Below are 17,180 nucleotides of genomic sequence, written 5' to 3'. Positions count from 1 at the left end.
ATGATTCAGTGAGGCCAGAATTCTAAATGCACAATATGTGTCTTTCTGACCAAAGAACAAAACAAACAAAATGCCCCTGTGGATTGGAAGAAAGTCAGTCCAATGTTCTCCACTAACCATGACTATAACCAAGATCAGATTGCTCACAAAATCAACCTGATTGATTATTAAGCTATTTTGAAAAGCCAAATCGGCCAAAAGGAAGAAAGAATTGGTAGATTTGATGAACACATAGAATATGGCTATAGTCAAAACCAAATATGTACATAGAGACATATTTTTTATTTTCTGTGTTGGCACAGTGAAGAATATTATATGTCAAAAAAAAACCCCACAAATTACCTGAGTGCTGACTCTTTGCTGTGGCTGTTCTTGGAATTGTTTCTTGTCTATGTTGTTGCCACTACTCACCTGGACCTGTGTTGGGGAAGATGTGTATCTGGAGTATTTGCAATGATATTCTTCGTGTTGCCAAGTCAGTAAACCTATGTGTAAATCAACGTTTGCTGTAGTTTTTACATCTGTGCTTATCTTCAAAAATGTGTCAAGATGTGGCTGAGCTGAATCATGTTTCTTGACCATTTGAGAATAATTTTATGGGAGAGATGGCATCATGAACCTTGACTCCTTACCTCCCGCCTGCTGCATTTCTGATCCCAGGAATGGAGAGAAAGGACTGTAAATGGTTTACCACGGACCCCCTACCTCCATTCTTAGGAAACGAGTACAGAGCTCTCCTCTAGGACAAATATTTTTCTTTAATGAACCCTCCAATTAATTTACAAAAATAAAATATTTTCAATGAAGGCATATTTATAGACATAGGTAGTCTTTTTAAAGAAAAAGTAAAGAAACTTGTTTGGCTATGTTTTGGCTTTCTATGTGCAGCTGCCAGCTTTAACACTCAACTGTGGCTTGGTCTCAGTGTGGAAGCACATTGGTTCTTGTGGAAAAAAAATTGTGTTTGAAGGAATGTGGATCATGCCTCTGAGAAAACACAGGGGGTAGCAAGAGATCTCCATGTTTAAATGAATCCAGTTTTTGACACTTCCTTGATAACAACTTAGAATTTTACCTTCATTAAAACAAAGTCCCCTTTTTCTTTTACTTTCACATTTTCCACGTGACCAGATGTTAAACTTCATAGAATTCTGCTTCTCCTTTCCACCCCCCTTGCCTCCAACTTGTTTAACTACCTCTGTTATTGTTTTATCTCATGGTAGTGTTTTCATGCTTTGCTGGAAAACCTTGTTTTCACATGCATCCTTCAAATTTGAAACAAAGGTTTTTATGCCTTCTTTCCTTCTTGTGTCAATCAATTTATTATCAAATTGTTTGATTTTAAATTCTTTTCTTGTCGTTTTGCAGAAGCCGAAAGCGGTATGCATTCTTCGCTAACTTTCCTCCCAATATCCACTATCTATCTTCACTTCTAACGACAGGACTAACCACTTGCCAAGAATTCAGGAAGATAGAGATAATATATACATATATATGGATATATGTATATTATATATAATCTCATTCCCTTGTCTAGTATATCTATGTATATTTTATATACAGTGCCCTTTCCCACTAGAGTACATACCAGTTGAAATTAGCATATTGCTTTTCTTGTTTGATTTGTTAATTCTTTTGAATGACGCACTAACTTCTTTGCAGGAAACTTACAAAAAGCAAAAGGCACGACCCTATTTTGAGTCATGGCACCAATGCTGGGAACAAATGATATTAAAGTTGAAAAGGAGGATGCGTCTCTCCAACCCGTGGTGTCTGTTTTGTCCTGTCCTGCTGTGTCTTGGTGTCCACCAGACTCTGTGGTGCCATTTGTCTACATGCCACATCCACATTCCCAGTGAACTCCTCTGTGTCTAGTTTCCAGCCTGTAGAGCAGAATTCATGTCCTTTTATCCACAAAACAGAGACCAAGCCCTTATGTTTAACTCTTCTTCCATCCACATACCTTGCTGACAGTAATATGCATATTTCACCCATCGGGCAGTACTCAATAAAGAGTATCCCCACGAAATTGACAGATGATCACATTTGGTTTATGGAATAAGTACTGTTTATTGAGACAAACTCATGGCCATATTTTTCTTTTGTGCATATTTGGGCATATTTCTTAATATGAAGTGCCTCTACTTTCACCATATGATCTCACTTTGTCTTGCTGCTGTTTTGTGTTGCATGAAGCATGACTACATCATCATCAATGTCATTTTTTGATTTGGGGGTTAATATTTCTAGTGTAGTTTTTCAGTAATGTGTTCTCCAACAGTGTATTGTTGAAAACATGCTCTTGAGATGCCTACTTATTCATTTTCTCAAGACTTGTTTTTTCTCCATAGCTACAATCACTGTCACCTGTTTGTGTTTGTAATTGTGTGTGTGTGTGTGTGTGTGTGTGTATCTGGAACATTTTCAAAAGTCAGATTCTTATGTGATTTCTTGAGTAGATGTGTGAAAATAGAGGTGGCTTCCTGTCAGTTTGGCATTATTGATATGATCCAACTGCGAGAAGTTACTGCAACACTTTGCATCTTCAATGGTCACAGTGGTTGCACCTCTGCTATTTGCTTTGGGTCTTTGATTCTTTTTTCTTGTGGTGAAGGCATGTTGTGATGTAGGCATGAATTGTCCTAAAGTGTACTGGAAAGAAAAATGGATTGCTCCCAGAACCAAATATTCAGTATTGTCTTTCCCAAATAATTCCCAGAATAAATAATACATTTCCCATTCCATGTAACTTTTATTTTTCTTATGGGTAAAATATATTTTAAAATACTATTTATAAAATTACTGACTAGTTTGACAAAAATCAAGTCCCAATAGATATCATTGGTGTATTTTAGTGGCAGTCATGTAAGTCTGACAAGCTGGGAGCAATCTTATTTATGATGTCTCTGTGTAAGTAAATTCGGCTCAAGCATACTGAAGCATGGAAAACACAAGTGTGTCTTCTACAAATATTCTATAAGAAAAGTGTGTGTGTCTAGTTGTGTGGGACTCAGAACAACATATATTTTTAATAGTGCAGAAAAAGGAAAATTCCATAATAATATTTGAGACTCAATGTTTTGGTAGGCCATGCCCTAGTACAGCCCATAAACTGCAGTGAGCTAGTATTTCCTGGCAGGGGAAATAATTGGCTTCAAGTCCTACCACCTTACAATGGTACATGATCTCTTGTAGTCAAAGAGGCTACTCCCCAGTGATGTAATTCATCTGGGCACAAATTGAAACCTTCGTGAAGCACCAATGATGGTTCTTATTGCCTTGTTCTAGTTAATAGAGTCCCATTAGCTTGCTAGACACAGATATAATTACCATGTTATCAAGTACAAAGTATATTCTCTTTTGAGTGATATTTTTGTAATTGCTTAGGGAATGGTACATTCAACCTACCAAAATTTGGGGGAAGGGGAGGAAAATGATACATCAATGTTATATTGATCCATGATAGATAAAAAATAATTTCCTTGAAAATTTTTGTTCAACTACAGATTGTAGATTATCTGCCCAAACGACAAACAAGTAAAGTATGTGAAGATGAAGAAAGATGTTTTCCACTCGTTGTTCATAAGAGGTGGAGAAAGAGAAAATATTTCCATTTCTCTCATCAAGGCACAGATCCTCAACCTGATCAAATATTCAATAATTTACACACAACAAAATGTTACATAGCTTGAGACCTAGAGCTCTTCTGCTTCAGCTACCAGATAGAAACAGCTCTGGGCTGTGCTGAGTCCTTCTAGTCAGGTTCACAGGAAGGTTCTTAATTCTTAGGGACATATAATTCCAATCTAAGGGTGGGAGCAATGTTGAGATCAATTGCTTCACATCCTTGCTTATACTTAACTGTTCTACTTTCTCTTACTATAGGCTATGCATACCATGTCATGTTTTGTTGTAAATGTAAGACTTCTGAGAGATTGATGGTTTGCTTGCCAGTACCTAGGAGGTGTAGACTCCTTTGGTATAGCTAAATGATCAGAATTTCAGCCTTTTTTTATGAACTGCTGTCACTACCCTTCTTATTCTTAGGAAAAAAGAACACCTTTGGTACTGAGACGAATGAATTAACATTTTTCTCATTCAACAAATAGTTGAGAAGTCCATACAACATTTGCAGCTCTCAGCTTGTGGGATGAGAAACTTACACAAATAAGGCATAATCTTATTTTTTCACTTTCCCCCCCTAAAATGTAGATTCTATACAGAAAATGCCTGTTTTCTTTTCATGATTGGGCAAATAATCAAAGAGTAAGTCTAGATACAAATAAAATATGAGAGCAACAGTGGGGGAAACAGTTATCCTTGGGGAAAGGTCCTCACTGCACTGTGTCTCCAGTTGTCACAGAATGTTTTTGCAGAATTTGAAGAGAAAGCAGATAATTTATAGGTTCCTTGAGATGAAGGAAAGCTCACGCCTGCCAAGAACATGTCCCTGTTGGAATTCTGCTAATTGATATATGAGCTTCCACCCCCCCTCCACCACCTTTGGGATTTTCTTGATTCATCACATGACACATCTCAAAGTTTCTATCTGATAAGGTAGTGAATTAGACAAAGTTGGAGCCAGAGATTGATTTACAGTGATGCAGAGGGAGGCTTTTGGCAGTCATAAAAACTTAACAAACTTAACATAGAATACTCTTTGAAGAGATCAAAGATCTTTGGAAAGATTTGCACATTCCCATTAATCGGTCAGTCACAGATTCTAAGGGTAGTTGGCACTTTGCAGGAACAAGTAATGTTACCTCTGTCTGGCATCCTTATATTATTTATTTGTCAAAAGTAGAAAGATTAGCACTTTATTGAAACTTTCTATTTTTGAATATGGAAATACTTGGTATCTAAAATATTAAAAAGTAATATATTTCCTTTAAGAAACTTCATATTTTTTCACAGAAGACAGAATATGCCAGGGTGCCTTGGATTCAGGGCCATGGGCGTATCTACCAGATTCCTAATTTTACAAACAAATTTCTTTCTTTCATTATTTTTGGGAGCTGGGGTCCTTTTTGCTTCCTACCTGAAAGGAGGGAAGAGTCATGAGAGTCATCCATCTTACAGTTGCAGTAGCTTGGTATTATTTGTAGTGATATGGTTGTATGCAGTGAAAAGGACCTTATGCAGTCACTCAGCACATAGTACTTGCTTGAATTCCTGCAGCACTATACACTACTGATATTCTCCCCATTGTATAGATAAGGAAAATGAGGCTCTGCTATACCCACATGTCCAAGGTCACGATCTGAGCTCATGAGACCTGACACATGCACCTGCCTACCTAATCAGCATTGCCATGGATCCTAAAATTCAAACACAAATCTGCCTTATGTTGGTGTCCCAAATCTTTCCTCTGCACCATGCATGATAGCTTGACTAAAGTAAGCTTGAAGGCTGTAATAAATGATCTCAGCCTGCAGTCTTTGGAATGACAATCCTCATTCCTCACGGTAGGCCAATTCTTATTCACTGATGATAGAGAAAAGAGGAAAAGAAACTTTGCACTGATAGGAGCCTTGCTATCACCGTCTTCCCCGTGCCACAGTGTGCTTGGATCATGGGAGTGCAGTTAATGAAGCACATAATGTGAAAAAGGGAAGCTGAGTTCCGCATGAGGCTTGTTTTGTGCATATATGTCACCCAGACATTGATGAGTGTCAAATTTTTCCTTTTGAATTACATTGTTGAAATCATGATGGGATTTTTTTCTTCACTCAGAAGCTTTTTTTACTCTCTTGTATGAATACATATCAAAATGTAGACTTTTCCAGTGTTAAGGAATCGACTTCTTTAAGACTACAGAAACACACACAAATGTTCACACTATCCTACTGCATTATTCTGGAGTGTCCCGCTCTTCACCATGTAACTTCATTTCCTTATGGGCAGAGTGTCTGGCAAGAGGTTCTATACTCCATTCTATGAAGCCATTCAAAGAAAATTTGAAAATAAAATAAGCTTTGACCTACTTTATTGTAATAAGTAACAATGATCAATAAGCATTGAGACTCCTGTGCATTATCTCACTGAGTCTTCTGAAGAAAGACTTAATCACCATCCTCCTCAACTTGGTGGTGATAAAATAAGTTTTAGCAGCTTATTCATGGTCAGTCACAATACTGAGATTTGTACCCCATCTCAGGGTGCTGTAAGAACAACTTTGGAGGAGAGAGGGTAAGAGGGTGTGCAAATCCAGAATTATGACTTTCTAAACCCAGTGCCAGTCCATAAGTATGGAAAGGTTGAAGATGACTAGTATGCCACCTTGTTTATGATTGCTAGTCTGTGGGTCTGGATGCAGGACAGGTGCTGGTCCAAGGTGAACAATAACAACAAAAAGGTTGAGGACGCTGACCTGAACTCTATAAATCATGATCCTTTCCCTGTCATTATCACAGGGTGCCATGGGACTTTTAAGACAAAGCAAAGAGTTGGTGGAAGAATGATTAGCAGGTGCCTCTAACACAGCACTGCTCGTCATCAGCTGTGCCTCAGAGCACTTTGCCACTTCCTCTGAGGAATACCATTGTTGCCTGAGGTGTCAGGGCAGAAAAGTCTTTACTATTTAGTAATAACAGCACTAATGGCACAGCTTACTGAAAGGAAACAATGGCTTACTTCTGTCAGGTTATGGTACTTAGTAGGTGCTTTGGTGGCCACACACAATCACTTTGCAGTGATGACATACTGTAAGTTCTCCTTACAAAATAAAAGTTACCCTGGAATCTTTCTGTATTACTACAGACCCGTCACTTTTTATGGAATGGTTTTACCATAAAACACAATTACATGTTAATTACCATTCTTCATTTTTATTGTTTTAGATGCTGGAGCATTTCCTGTAGCCTAATTCCAAACATCTATTACCTTAAACACCAGCTTTTCAGATCAAAGAACACCTCTGTTGTATCTATTGCTGCATTTAGAGTCTCTAAATTCCATGTCCATTAAGTCTAAAGCCTCATCTTAATCTCTGTGGGAGACATTCTTGTATTCTGCTTTTGATCTACAGAAAATTAAACTTGCTTGTTTCATCCAATTATTATATTAGGATACATTTATCTCTTCTGTCAGTCCAAACACAACTTGGTCAGCTAATCTATTTATTCCACTTTGAAATAAGACAGTGTATATTACATACTTCCCAGAAGGGAAAGTTATTTTAGGGGCAACTTGCATTTGTTTTCTAATTACAGCTTGCTTCAATCAGTAAGTGCTAGAGACATACCTATTTAAACACCACCATACATATTGCTAAACAGTGGATTGGAATCATTAAGCATTTCCAACTTCTGGCATTTCTCCCTTTCACTGTTTGGGTAATAAAGTTTTGGGGGTTTGGGGACCTTTTTTTGATAGAGGCTGCACATGGAACCTACTTACTTCCAAGTCCTTATCAATGTCATGCAGATGTTCTGTTTGCTTCTGCACTGGTTATAGGTGTCTTGTACCATTCCCTGCAGTAATATGTGGTCTGTTATGTATATGTATGTTTATGTATGCATATAGGGGTCCCATTAATGCTCCGTCATGTAATGGAAAATTTGTGTAGTGATAGCTCTGCTAGACCAAAACAACTCAACATTGGCCATCAATCCTAGTTTTAAAAGGGATGCATTGTTAGGAACTTTGCTTCAAGTTAGTAAGCCCATGATGGCAGCTTTATTTTATAAACCCTGTTCTAAAACTTCCTCCAATTACCACAAATAGGAGAATGCTATCCCTGAAATTACTCCTAGAAATTACTCAGTAAAGTTTTATGATGGCATTATTCAATTAAATGTGTAGGATAGTGAATATCTGACTCTAGAAAAAAATATTGGGAAAGCATTAGACTTGTGGGGCCCCTATAAAATTAACAGTATGCTATATAGTTTTCAAGATTTTATTTGTATAATGATCTCACAAATATATCTTTTTCTTCTCCTTCTTTTTGTTCACTGAGCAGTATATTAATTAATCCTGGAAATCATCTTAAGATCCAAGAAGGTACTTTAGGATTTTTCATCGCAAGTGATGCCAAAGAAGTTAAAAGGTAAGTCTTTTAACCTGCCTTTATTTTCTGGCCCAGTTCTACATCTTTTAAACATTATAAGAATATTTTAGAGCTAGTAGGATTCAATATTTGGTCCTTCATTTTCCAAAGAAGAGCACTGAGTTCCAGAGAGTTGAAGATAAAAGTTGCTTACACTAAAGTCACAAAGGATAACTCACTTCTGGTCTCAGCCTCCTTGAGTTATATTATCTGAGTATATTTACTAATCATTTTTTCCACTTTAGTTGCCAACTGAACTCTTAAAGGTTTGGATTCATTTCAGGTGAAATACTAAATTGATTCTCTTTCTATTTGTGTTCCTATCAATAAGTGGTTGAAGTTGTTGGCTAAATTCTTTAGCCACTGAAGGTGATTTCTAGTATTTCATTGGCCTCGATGTTTTACAAAAATTTATTGTCATCCCTAAACCCATTTATACAGCTTGGGAAATAGCTTGATGAACATTGTGTAATATTGCAAGGTTCCTTTATTTTTATTCTACCCTATGAGCTGGGAAAGATTTACTAGCAAAAAACAATGTGACTCAAATGGTCAAACAGGTCACTTTAAAATGTTGTATAAACTATCTTAAATAAATTATTAATTGGGAAGGGCTGTAATTATTTATACCACTCTATTGTCTTTAATGAGTTTTACTCAAAGCCAGGCTTATGCTAGTTCTGCATTCTTTCCTTCTACTCTTCAAAGAAACTTTGTAGGGTAAGTCTTCTAAAAACGCTCAGGCTTTGATTCTCTCTTTGTAAAACTGAGATTACCAGACACACATAACATACAAGCTGGTGGCAAAGTGTGACTTAATAATGGTCTTTACTTTTCTAAAACTAGTATTTCATCATTCTAGTGAAGTCTTATGTGGAATGTTATCTATGCCAGACTGCTCAAGGCACCAGGTGCAAAGTAATGAAAACTCATTTAATCCTCTTAGTAACTTTGTGAGATAGGTAGCATTACTAGAGTTATCCCCATTTTTCAAATGAGGAAACTGAGACCCTCGTTGGTTCATGAAAATCCGAAAGTCACACTGCTAACGAAGTAGTGAAATAGGGTTTAAAACTAGGAAGCCCAGTTTCTGGAGACTACTCTCCATTATTTGCCAAGAGATAAGCCGGACATTCTGAGCAGAGATCATGGTATCTGGCAACTCATCTGTATATTTTCTCATTCCTCATCCATTCTTGCAAACTGACCATATCAGTAATAAGAACTTTAAATTAATTAAAAATAATATAGAATGGAAACTTAAATAAAAAAGCAAAAAACAGCTTTCTTAAAGCTGAGCTCTCTAATGGCATTAATTTGCCTCTGCAAATTGGACATGGGTTGCCATTATTCAGATGCAGGAGAGGAAAATCCCTTTACCCAGTTCATGGAGCCTCACTATTCTTCAGTAGTTTCTTGAGAACTGGGTTCACCCAAAGGTGGAAAGTGTGGGTGATTAGGACTTAACCCCATCCCTGCTCCACTGAAAGAGAAGGCTGTATTCTAATGCCCAGACTGAGAGACACAAAGGATGGAGAAATATCTCAGCTCCACCTACCAGAGACTTGGAGCCCTGCAACACCATAGATCACAGGCGCCTCCCAGATAGCAAATATAACATGAAGCTCCCATTTGTGTAATTCTATTTCCTATTGCATCTCTCACTAATGAATGTCACAAATGCCAGGCAGTCCAAAAAACAAATTGCCTCCTATATTAGGGAGTGCAATGTGTCTCATTTCAGTGCTTTATGGTATTCACAAATACATGCTGACACAATCAGCTACAACACCAGCCTGTAATTTTCTGTGGTGTGTGATGTGTCAGAGCAAATGCTGTCAGTTAAGGGATTTCAAACAGATGAAGACTGCAGAAAACCATAGAAAGGACATTGGAGACTTGAATGAAACAAAACAAGTTTTATAAATATGGAAAAGCAGATTATGATGATCTAGTATTGAATTTTTATTCTCTGCTTCGAAAAAAAAAGTAACAAAAGAAGATAATGGATTCTAGCTCATAGACACTTTGACATGCAGTGTTTTAAAGAAAGGGGATCAAAACAATCCAGTGTAGCCCAGAAAGGTCACTTTGGGAAGATCATTCAGGCATAGTCCTTTACTCTTTGCCTCTTAATATTTTTCTATTAACTCACTTAGCTCTAGTAATTCATATGAGTCACAAGGTGGTAACTCATAAACATGACCTACAGGTATGATTCTAAATCACAACAAAAAAATTAATTACTTTCCAAAGGGAGAATGGCATAACCTTTGTATAAAAATTCTCACTACATTTTTTCACGAAAAAGATGTGGTTCTACCATTACTGGGAAATGTCCTCATGTTCATTCATCAATTATCTGCAGGACTTTCATTCTCCAGAACACTCCATTCTAGGCTACCAGGGAGACAGTGATGAACACTGGAGATATGTCCCTATTTTTGTGGATTCATGTTCCAGAGAGGAAGAGTTGCAATTTTGTTCATATATGATGCAGAGAATTAGTGCAATGGAATCACTGGTTTCAGTTGGAAATAATTGAAGGCTGCTCAAAGCATATCTGAGTATAAATATCTCATGGGAAAGAATCTATTAGAGATAGATCAGAAGTGAAGAGGAGCCATAGTGAGAAGAGGTTTGTTAAATTCTTGGAGTTGAAGACAAGAAAAATGTGGCCCGAGGAATAGGGTGGCAAGATGAGGTTAAAGAGCAGGGGTTTCCTCTGTAGTTGCCCAGGACTTGTCTAGAGGCAAGGCTGGTTAAAAGTGGAGCCATGGATGACTCTAAGCAGGAGAGGGCTTAATATGCCTACCTTGTAGAGAACAGAGTATAATGGAACAGAAGAGGCAGCAGAAGGAGTCGGAGTGTAGGTGAGAAGTGCTGACTTGTGCTAGATTCCTGAGTGAAAGGAAAGAGAAGTGAGACTAATTCAGAAAAAAAAATAGTTTCCAAAATTAGATTTTTGGAGGATCCATGATACCTATTGATGAACTAGAAGCAAGAGGTGAGGGTTTTGTAAAAAGAGGAATCAAGAGTGGAGCTGAGTTGGGCGTATATGTACTTGGATGGATGATAGCTCCGTACGACTCAGATGGTGAGAATCGGAGGAGGAACAAGGATGGAGGGAATTCAGAATTCACTGCAGCCTTATGAAATAGAGAAGAGGTACCATATGCACACATGGGGCTATCATAAAGGTGATTGGGTATGATTCTGGAGTTTTGGCAGATAAGGGCTGAGATACCTTTGGTGACTTTATCAGTCAGCAACTTGGGAAAAAAATGGACACCGTATTTAAATGGGACAAAGAAGGAGGATATATGAGGGAACTCTACACAGTTGTGGGCAGAGTCAACACAAGCCAACAAGGGATGGAAAGAACCCCAGAGCTAGCAAGAAAGGGAAGTCACTTTTAGCTGAGCATCACTAGTTTAAGGGGAGGTATGGGAGGGCTCCTGGAGAGAGAGGTGGGAGTCATATCAGAAATGGGCACTAAGATTTTATGACTTGGTGGGGAGGAACTCCTTTCTTCTTACCCCCAGTCTTCTGGCTCCTTTCATTGGCCAAACACAGTGGGAAACCTGGTCCTTCTGAGTATGCGTGTGGCAGAGGCACCATCCTGGGGTACCAGTGGTGATGGGGTGAGCATGAAAGTAAGAGGAGAGGAAAGGAGAGAGAATTGAGGCAGGAGGCCCATGGGCAAGTATAAAATATGAAAAGACCACTGGAATCCATAGGCATAGGTGTGAAGTGAGATAGGTCAACACAGCTGTTTCTCTGCCCCAGCCTCTCTCAGATGCTAAGGTCACGTATGCAGGAAATGGCCTTTGCCCCATGAGCACGAAAGGGTTGGGGAGTAGTCGGTGCTTGCAGCAAAGCACCACTTGGAAAAATTCAGCTGGTGCTCCAGTGTCCCTTGTATTTGGGTAATGTGTCTCTAGGTCGTCAGAAACTCTCAGTCCCATCCCATTTTCACACATGAGTTTTACTTGCCTGGACCTGTGAGGATTTCACAGGATCATGGCCTAAATCATGAAGCAATTTATGAAGACTTTATGTTTTCTTAATAGTCAACCACCCAGACTCATTTGATTATCTCTTTAGCAGAGATGTGTTAAAGACCATTGGCTCTGGTCCTAGACTGCATGGCTTGAATTCTGGTACTGCCACTGTTAGCTGTGTGTCCTTGGGCAGATCACTTAATCTCTCTACTTCAATTCTCTTATCTGGAAAACAAGGATAATAACCATAATTCCTTCAAAGAATCACTTGAGGATCAAGTACATTAATGCTTATTTAATGCTAAGACTAGTACATGGATGATAGACTGTGTCCTATAAATATTAACAATTATTATTGTTATCATTCACATTATGTGTAGGGCCATCAGATAGGGGAGAAAACAGCCAGTGGAAGTGGAAAAAATTTTGCTTTCTTTTTAACATTCTTCCCCCTTCAAGCAGATCACTGCTGGTTGTCATTGAGTGCAATCAACTATCTTTTCTAGTTTTTTTTTTCAATGTGAATTGAAACTGACATTTAGAGCAATAGTGAATGAGCTGAAAGAGCAGAAGGAGCATTGAACTTAGAAGCCGTGAAACCAACCAAGTTCCAGCACAACTTTGGGCAGGTCATGACAACCTCCTTGATTTAAAGATAAGGACATTGAGTCCTAGAAACTTCACTGTGTGATCTCCAATATCTCTCCCAGAAAGTTTAACAATGATTTCCAAACAGTGCTAATCCTAAGTGAAAATTTTACCCCCCCCACCACCCCCAAAATACATGGAAAAGGGAACTACACATAAAAGTTGGTTAAGTATAGTGTTTGTTTCTTCCTAGTCTTTGTCAAGGAAAGACTATGTTGGTCCTTCACATTGAATTTAATGTTGAGTGGAGTGGGGGACATAAGTCAGAAAATTTATTAGTCTTCATATCCAGTTATAAGACAATTTAAGTGAAGTTCACATCTTCTTAGTAGTGAAAGGATATGGCCCCGCAGTGCTGTTCTAGGCACTGAACATTTTTGTTAGTGCTCAGCTTTTCTCATGCAAAGTATCTTTGACCCAGACACTGTACTTTGTAACCCCATATGGAGACTTACATCTGATCCATTGCTTCCTCCGAGTCTTCTGCTCACCTGACCCTATAATGCCTCTGTCTACTCCATTCCAGTAGTCAGAGAAATTTCTCTGACTGTGGTGAGAAGGCCTCCATTTAGTATATATACTGAGAGTATGGGTGCTGACCCATCTAATTTTAGAGTGAGCAGAAGATCTGAAAGCCCAAAATGGAGCTGACAGCCCTCTGACTCAGCTTTTGGTTTTCATCCTTTTCTACTTTGACTGAAAGGAAATGCTTTCAAAATGGCAAGGCTAATATTTTTATTTGACCCAAGCATGGCATCTTTGTGTTCCCTTAAATATATATTGGACTGGACCCTTGAGGGTTTCAGAGATAGGTTGCACTTCCTTAGCAAGAGCCCAGGGCTGGTGCCCTTATGATCAGATTGAATAACACTAATACTGGGCTGAAAAACTGAAAGACAAATGAACAAACCCAGTGTGTCACAGGCCAACCTTTTCCCCCATTCCTTTACAAATGAAAGTTTATTAAAAGAAGTACTAACTCAAATCGCAGAGTCCTGTGTTTGAAATAAATGGTCTTGCAACAAACATTTCCGTCTGTAAACGTCTAAACCTTTCAAGAGATTAAAGGAAATTAGTGCTGGCGTGTTTCATTAATTTGGCACCACAGTGGAGGAAATGTGGTACTCATTTCATTTGGGTGGATTATGAAATGTGTCAGTTTTTCCATTCTCTTTCTCCAGGGCATTTTTTTACTGCAAGGCCTGTCATGATGACATCACAGATCCCAAAAGAATAAAAAAATGTGGCTGCAAACGGCGTAAGTAGTGCTTCTTTCTCCCTCCCCTCCCTCTCCTCCTTTCCAAACTTCGTTTCCCATCTCCTCTGCCTCTTAATGAGAAACACTAAACATCAAGAGTTTTCTTGAAAATGTTTATGTTTCATCCAACAGTTTAAAGAGACATGAAATAAATACCTGTCCTCACAATATTAGAGCAGAGGATGAAAAAGCACCACCATCAACTAGTAGAGAACCTAGTACCTCTTGATTCTAATTGGATGCCTAGGTAAATGTGTCCAGTTGAACATAGTAAGTATGAAGAGGCTAAGACCATGGATGAGGGAATGTTTTGCATAGTGATGTCTAGTGAATGGGGGACCACCAAGCCTAGCAGTGACTGTACTGAGAGGGAAACTGAGTGTGAGTGCTTGATCTACCAAGAACTGACATTTGGTACTAAGGGCCAGAGTTTTCCATCGGATGCGCTCTGACTGTTCCAAGAAAAGAATGTGGCCATCACCAGTGAAACTTGTTTGCCATTGCCCCCATCACCCTCAAGCATGGTATTGGTCCTTAGATTGGGCCCAGTAATTTTTGGTCTATCCTGTCTCAAACCACTTCCAAACGAGCTTGCCAGCGGGGCTTCTTGAGAAAAACATGGTAAGTCGGGAATGTTGGATCACGAGTTCCCAAGAAGTCAATACTTAAAGTGGGCTATGCCTTGAGAAAACCATGCCTTATGCAGTAATTACGGTGTACTGCCTAATAAAAATCGTTCACAAACTAGAGAAAACAATAATAATGGTGCATTTCTTCATACGGTGATTTAGTGTTTTCAAAGCTCCTTATGATCATTATTGTCTTTGATCTTCACCATAACCCTGTATAATTGGCAGAGGGTGTTATTTATTCTATTTTACTGAAAGCGGAAACCAAGTTTCCAAGTTTAGTGAGAGGATGAGATTGCTGAGAACATAGACTCAACTGACAGGGGTTCAGATGAACCTAAGGGCGCTAATCTTTTTGTTTTGTAACAGAGAAGAGCTAGATGGGTGTCCTTGAGTCTTATAAGTGAGAACAAAAAAGGCCATAAAATAATTTTTCACAAGCAGAAACCAGACAGCACCATCATGGGATTGGAGCTGACTGGACAGGAGGATGAGAGGGGAGCTCAGACCATGGGGAGGACATGTTTTTGCATAATGATTTCCAGTGCACATAGAACCACAAACTGTAAGGAAGGCTGATCTAAATGCATATATTTTTCACTTTTCTCCTCAAGGGAGAAATGCTAAATGTTACATACATCAGATATAAATATTGCTCTGCTGGAGCATAGTAAAGACCTCAATCTCTAGGTCAGTTTCTGTCAAAATCTCACCGTTTCCTGTGTTTTGTGTGTCTCAGGTTCACTGTTTAGTTCCCTTCTGCTAAATTTACTCAAGATATACAGTCTACCGAGTCCTTTTTCCAATTGTGACATATCAGAGCAAAAGGCTCTAACTTTTCAGGGCCTTCCACTACTCTGGTACTGACAACTTACAGGATGACTGTCTACCATCATGCAAAGTGCAGAAAAATGCACTTCCTGTTCAATCCTCCAAACTCCACGATTCGTCACAGCAGGTACCACCATTCCCACTGCTTGGTTGGCTTTGAACACAAAAGTTCAGATTTGCTGGCCAGCCCTATCCTGGATCATTCCCCCCACCAGAAATACAACATCCTGGGATAAAGTAAATTAGAAAAAGTAGCACATGCAAGAGAGTTGAAACAAAGCTTGTAGTGGAGAGGGTTCAGAAATGCAGGAGTCGTAAGACCTGTAATTCATGTCAAGATGTTCACTGGAGAGCCTGGTTCCTTGGGGACTGGGGACTACATTTCTCCACCTTTTGAGTTATTTTATTGTTCCAGTTACCATTTTTGGTGATAGAGCTGGAGTGGATGAACAAACTAGTAACTGGCCTTGTGCAGCCTTCCCTCCAGTGAATGGGGACAAAAAATGATTATGGACACAGTGAGAAACACCCACACAGAAGCAAGATGGGAGCAGAGACTGCTGAGTTGGAGGAGCATGTGGGGATGATGCTTTAGCCAGAAAGGTCTAGAAAGAGGTAAAATGAAGTCCAGGTCTAGGGAATTACAAGGGAAAATGCTGAGAGAGGAGTAAGTCTGCTGTGTTTGAGGAAAGGGAGGTCCCTGAGATTGGTGGGTTTGGGAAGATAGTAGTGTCAGAAAATATGCAGGGAATGGAGTAAGACACTTGATATTAGGCTCATAATATGAAACCATTAGAATATTTTAAGCTAGCAAATTGAATCATCATGGACCTCCCTGATGACTTAACGGAGAAAAGACTCAATGGACACAAAGGTGGAAGTACAAGAGAAAGTTTTTCTGATGCCTGCTCTGATTCAGCAGTGAATATTATTGGTTACTAGAGTGGAACCCAGAAGACAATTATTAAAATCCCTCGAAATGAGGATTCAACTGCCATGGTGTGTTTTAATGTTGGTTTCAGGCAAGCCAACAGTAGCTAACTTTAACTTCTCCTGTAGGGTAGGGCACATAAGTATTTGAAATAATTTTGTTCTTTTCTTTTCTCTTAATGTTGGTTCTACTTATGAAGGATATCACTGCCCATCATGCATGCACAGATTGCTGCCAAAGAACTGCTTTTGTAAAGCCAAGCCAGTGTGACCAGGGCCTCCCTCCCTCTCTCGGCCACATCTGCCTTGGGCTCCTCATCTAATAGTGGCCCTTGGCTGCTATGTTAATATTTGGTAGCAACCAGAATTGTCCCAGTATTGTCCTTCCTAATTAAAAGGCCACAGAAACCCATGTTACGAATGTGTATGTGTCAGGGGTGGTTAGAATAAAATGAATTATTAGAGGCATTCCAGGCATGTGAGGAAATTGGGAAGGATAGGTTTGGGTTGCAAAGAGACCTTCATTAGAAGGAGCTAGAATTTCTTATAACTCATTAGGGGATCCCCCGGCTTTGGAACACACATTGTTGGTGCTGTGCATTGCAGAGGGCAGCTGGCTCACATCATTATTTGCCCAAACATCTTAGGCCAGGTGTTAAGAACTCACTTTGGGATGAGACCTCCCTGTGAGGCCAGAGCTCACAGTCTCTGGTTTCTGTCCACAACTTCCTAACCCTCATTACATCCAGCCCTTCCCACCCCTCCTCCACTTCCCCATCCCTTTCATTCAGTAACCTTCACCGTATCAATTAAGATGGTCTGGAGACATA

At 39.2% G+C, this 17,180-nt stretch overlaps 1 protein-coding gene across 20 annotated transcripts in view; it reads left to right on the top strand.

Annotated features, from left to right (window-relative positions):
- Window positions 1-17,180, top strand: part of KCNMA1 (potassium calcium-activated channel subfamily M alpha 1) — a 771,897-nt gene that overhangs the window by 611,588 nt on the left and 143,129 nt on the right. For 11 of the 20 annotated variants that reach the window (XM_056113556.1, XM_056113555.1, XM_056113550.1 and 8 more), the window contains exons 17-18: window positions 7,964-8,050; window positions 13,884-13,960. In XM_056113556.1, the coding sequence (XP_055969531.1) occupies window positions 7,964-8,050; window positions 13,884-13,960 (164 nt within the window). Of the gene's footprint in view, window positions 1-1,368; window positions 1,381-7,963; window positions 8,051-13,883; window positions 13,961-17,180 lie in introns of all 20 variants that reach the window. The other 9 variants (XM_056113548.1, XM_056113547.1, XM_056113564.1 and 6 more) reach the window with 1 other exon arrangement.

Source organism: Sorex fumeus, unplaced genomic scaffold, assembly GCF_029834395.1.
Source record: "Sorex fumeus unplaced genomic scaffold, SorFum_2.1 ptg000020l, whole genome shotgun sequence".
In the NCBI taxonomy this organism is placed as follows: domain Eukaryota; kingdom Metazoa; phylum Chordata; class Mammalia; order Eulipotyphla; family Soricidae; genus Sorex; species Sorex fumeus.
The sequence above is the reverse complement of the archived record's forward strand: the minus strand, read 5'-3'. Positions and strand labels throughout refer to the sequence as shown.